Raw genomic sequence first — 4,686 nt, 5'->3', positions numbered from 1 at the left:
AAAAAAACTGTGATTATGGGGGACAATTAAAGGAGAGAGATTATTACAGTAAAATGTTAGAGCTTGTTACATGATTAGGTCTTGATCTGTAGAGTGTGCAGTGATCAAAACAGAGGCCAGAGTTGCACACCTGAGAAATGTGATATAATATTTTACAGCATATGCACAGTGCAGCAACTTTTCATTTAGATATAAGTGAAGGCAGCGAAGTGAAGTGTGAATGAGGAGGGATTAGAGAAGCAGAAGTTCAAAATGAAGGAGAGTTGAAAGTGTAAAAGAGGTGGCTTAGATTAGGCAGAGTTTAGTATTGTAAATGGCTGTAATGCAGGAGTCATTAGTAATCTCTAGAAAGTGAAACTGCATCTGCCTCTCTAACAAATATGTATGAATGTGCACTTCCATTCAGACTTCCTTATGGTATTACTGTACCCATTCCTAGCTACAGGTCATTGGTTAAGTAATATCATCTTCTTTCACAATTTATGGATCTACACAGTTGTTATATAGCATTTCTTATTATATACAGTTTATTAGCTACATAATATAATTTTTCTTTGATTGTTTAATCTTCCTCCATTTTTCTCTGCACACATTAACTATTATTAAAACGAATCACAATACTTCCTAGAGTATATGCCATTGCAAAGCTCTGCACTGCCTGTTCTTGTGGAGCTGGGTTAGGGACACACCTGCATCATCAGAGCCTGCTCATGCTCAGCTGGAAAGGTAATGGGAAGTGTGTGGCACTTGCTCCTGGCTGGCAAAAAGAAGAATGGGCCTCGCGAATACTTTTTTTCCTGGAAGATGAAGAAAATTCAATTAGTAGGTATTTGGGAATTAAAATAATCTTTTACCAGAATGTTAATGCATTTGATGTATGTGTACTTTTTTTAAAAATTAGAGCTACATAAAAACTGGAGCTAAAGAATTATGAAAGTAAGGCTAATTTTCATTATCTCTATAATTTTATTGTTTTTAAACTCACTTTTCCAACCTCACAACCTCTTCTCTTCCTTGCTATGCCCTTGCTATTTGACCCCTCCTACAAGTGGATTTGGAACATAAACACAAAAATAGCAAAAATGCAAAAACTTAAGTGTCATATCCTCAAGTATTTGAGTCAAATGCAATGATGCATATGCATCTGTATTAACCTATTTAATCTCTTGTTTCCTGTTGGTCCACGCTGGTATTCTTTCTATAATTAAATGCAATTTATAATTTCTTTTTTCAATTACCTTTTAATCCACAGAAAATTCAAAATATCATTTTTGAATTTGTGACACAGTGGGTCATAACATAGAGCAAAACATTTTAGGAAAGTCTAAATAGTGGATTGATGTTCAAAACACACACACACACACACAAAAAAAAATACAGAGACTCATATTAGGCCTAAATTGTGAAAATTTAAAGTAGGAAGACAAAAGATAGTCAGTTGAACATGAAAAATGAGTGGCTTAAGTTTATCTTTATGGCAGAGTATCACTACATTATGTATAAATAGCATATTTTATTTATCCATTTATTATAGAAAAATGGATGCACCTTGACACCATAATGTTAAGTGATGTAAAACAAACACGTAAGAAAAAGAAAACAAACACATAAGCTTCAATATTGCAAGGTTCTCCTTATATAAAAAACTTAATATATAAATAAAGTAATAAAGTGTGAAGCAAACAACAGGTGATAGAACAGAGTGAGAGAGAGAGAGTTATTGTAATCAAACACAAACAATTTATCTAAAGTGTACCTTGGCTCAGTCCAATTATCTTAGGTGTTTTATATGTGCTTTGGCCCATTAATCTGGTTTTTAATCTATATATATGACAATTAAAGTTACAACATCTTATAAATATATTTATCTTATTTATAAGACTAAGTATATTAAATATAATCTTAGTTATAAGAAGAGATACTTACTTATAAGAAGAGATTCTTACTTATAAGCAGTGGAATGCTAAGCAACAAAGAATCTGTCTGGGTGCTGCTATCCAAACCCTGGGATATAGCAATGCAGAGAATATAAGAAGGAAGGAGGCAAGTCTCCCCCAGCCCCAGGAAGGAATTGAGGCATGAATTGAAGCCCATGGACAAAGTGAAGAGAGAAACTTCAATAAAAAAGGAGGTAGCCAGTGGTGCCATCTCCCGAGGATGGGAAACACTGTGCGAGAAAAGCAGCCAAAACCTACCAATATACAGTGAGTGCTGGTGACCTTAAAGGCCTGCAAGGAGAGACACAAGGAGAGATGCAGCAGTAAAGGGGAGCAGCAGGCATGAAGGACTGCACTAGCTTCTGGTGAGTGTCAAAGGTTAAGCTGTCCTTTGCAAGACAGGATTGGCAGGGAACCATTTTGGAGAGAGACGGATAGAGCTCAGACCTCAGAGCAACTGTTGGTTCCATGTAGCAGCTCCTAGGTGGGGTCAGGCCCATGGAAGGTGTACTGGTAGCTGCAAGCTGCCAGAGGGTGCAGGCTTACTGGTGTTTTGGGATAAATTAACATGGATAGGGATGCTGTCTCCATAAATTGTTTACCAGTGACAGTAGAGACAAACCTGGAAGTGGACTTTTGTTGTTGCTATTTGCTGGTTTGTTTTTTGTTTTTTTCTCTCTTGCTCATTTTTTTTCACTGTTGTAGCTTTGCTTCTTTGTTTTCTTTGTATTTTTTTTCTTTTTCTTTCTTTTCTTTCTCCTTTATTGGTTGAACTTCTACTTATAACTTCTATTCTATTTATATAGGGCATAGCAAGGAAGGGAAGAGGTTGTGAAGTGTGAAAATGGTATCTAACCTCTTTGTGGTTGTGGTTCTGTTCAGTTCCTCTTTTTATCTTTTTCTCCTCTCCTTCCAAACTTCTGCACCAGTTTCCCCAAGTTAGTGTGAACCCCTTTGTCCTCTAGCCTTCTAATCTCTTCCTGTTCTTTCACTTCTCTATTTTCTACCTAACCAATTTCAAAATTTAACTGCTGAGGGCAAAATTTACATACTAAGGACTTGTACACTGCACACAATTTTCTGGTTTGTTTTAAATTTGGTTATATAACCACAAATCTAGTTCACATGTGTAAAGGTAGTAAGTTAATGGTGACTTTAGTTTGTCATTGTTTAGACTGTGTTTTATGTTATTGCTATTGGTACCACTATAGCCAAAGTGACATAATTCCTCTAAACAGCTGTAGCAAACATCATCCCAGGAGTTAAACTAAACAAGAAAGAAAGAAAGAAAGAAAAATAGGGAAACACTTAAATGAGATGAAACCCCAAACATCACCAAAGGCAAACCCAGGAGGCAATGAGGTGGGACAATCTGAAAAACACCCACTTGGCCTCTCTGAAGTAGTAACAACAAAGCAACTGAATCAAGCTTTAGAAAGAAATCAAATCAGAAATAATCTGTCAGATAACTGCAGAGATGGTGTGTACAATGAAAACCATGCTTACTGATTTTAGAGCAGATACAGACAAGAAAACAGACGAGCTTAAGAAAATTATGGAAGCCATGAATGCTCAGCATAGGAGAGAAATGGAATCCATAAGGCAGATTCAAGCAGATATCCAGAATAAAAATTCTACTGAAAGTATTTGCAGCAGATAAAGCCAATGTGAGGACAGGATCTCAGATATAGAAGACAGGCTTGCAGCTAGCAATCATGAAAAGAAAGATTTCTTAAAAATAGCAAGAGACCATAAGAAATCAATGCAACAGCTGCTATGATGCAAAGAAGAATAACAAGATTATTTACCATCAGTGAAAAGGCAGAGGATAGCACAAATGATATTTTAAAAAAACAGATCACAGGTGTCATGGCAGAAAATGTCCCTGGTAGAGAAAAAGAATTTGAGATACACTTAAGTGAGGTACAAAGAATTACAACTAGCCACGACTAAAAAATCTACAGCCTAGCATATCATAGTCAAGATTCCAGAAATTCAGCACAAGAATAGGAACTTAAATGTTGTTAGGGAAAAGAAACAAATCAGAAATAAAGGAAAGCCCATCAGAATCACAGCTCATTTCTTACCACAAACCCTCAAGTCAAGGACAGCTTGGAGTAAAGTACTTCAAGTTCTAAAATAAAACAACTTTCAATCCAGATTGATGTACCCTACAAAACTATCTTTCAAAACTGATGGAGAAATATGATACTCCCATGAAAAGCACAGCTGAGGAAATTTATAACCACCAAAGTAGCACTCCAAAATGTTTTGCAGGATATTTAAGGAAGAGAAAACAAGGAATACAACCCTATAAACTGCAGCAGAAGGAATTCACCAGGCAAGGCAAACAAGTAAACAGAGGGAGGGAGAAAAAGAGAGGGAGACAACAACAGGAAAATAACATGACAAGGATAAGTCAGTACATATCTGTTGTAGCTATCAATGTCAAGGGCCTCAATTCACCAATCAAAAAACACAGACTGGAAGAATGGATCAAGAAAAAAAAAGACTGAAAGTCAAAAGATGGAAAACATACTCCATGTGACAGGAATTCAGAAAAAAGCAGGTGTAGTTATTCTATTTGCAAACAAAGTGAATTTCATGCCAAGACTGATTAAGAGAGATAGAGAAGGTCACTGCATCCTTGTAAAGGGAACAATGCAAGAGGAAGAGATAACAGTCATAAATATATAAGCAACAAATATCAGTGCACCTAGCTACATAAAACAAATATTAATGGGCATGA

The 4,686-nt window shown here is 36.1% G+C and overlaps 1 protein-coding gene across 1 annotated transcript in view; it reads right to left on the bottom strand.

Moving 5' to 3' along the window:
- The window catches only part of LOC102014478 (prolactin-like), a 24,029-nt gene that overhangs the window by 3,596 nt on the left and 15,747 nt on the right, over positions 1 to 4,686 (bottom strand). Inside the window, exon 4 of the mRNA XM_005387972.1 lies at positions 690 to 797. Coding sequence (XP_005388029.1) covers positions 690 to 797 — 108 coding nt within the window. The remainder of the gene's footprint in view (positions 1 to 689; positions 798 to 4,686) is intronic.

This window comes from Chinchilla lanigera, unplaced genomic scaffold (assembly GCF_000276665.1).
Source record: "Chinchilla lanigera isolate Chin_1 unplaced genomic scaffold, ChiLan1.0 scaffold00031, whole genome shotgun sequence".
Classification (NCBI taxonomy): Eukaryota; Metazoa; Chordata; class Mammalia; order Rodentia; family Chinchillidae; genus Chinchilla; species Chinchilla lanigera.
Note: the sequence above shows the minus strand (reverse complement) of the source record. Positions and strands in the feature narration are given on the sequence as shown.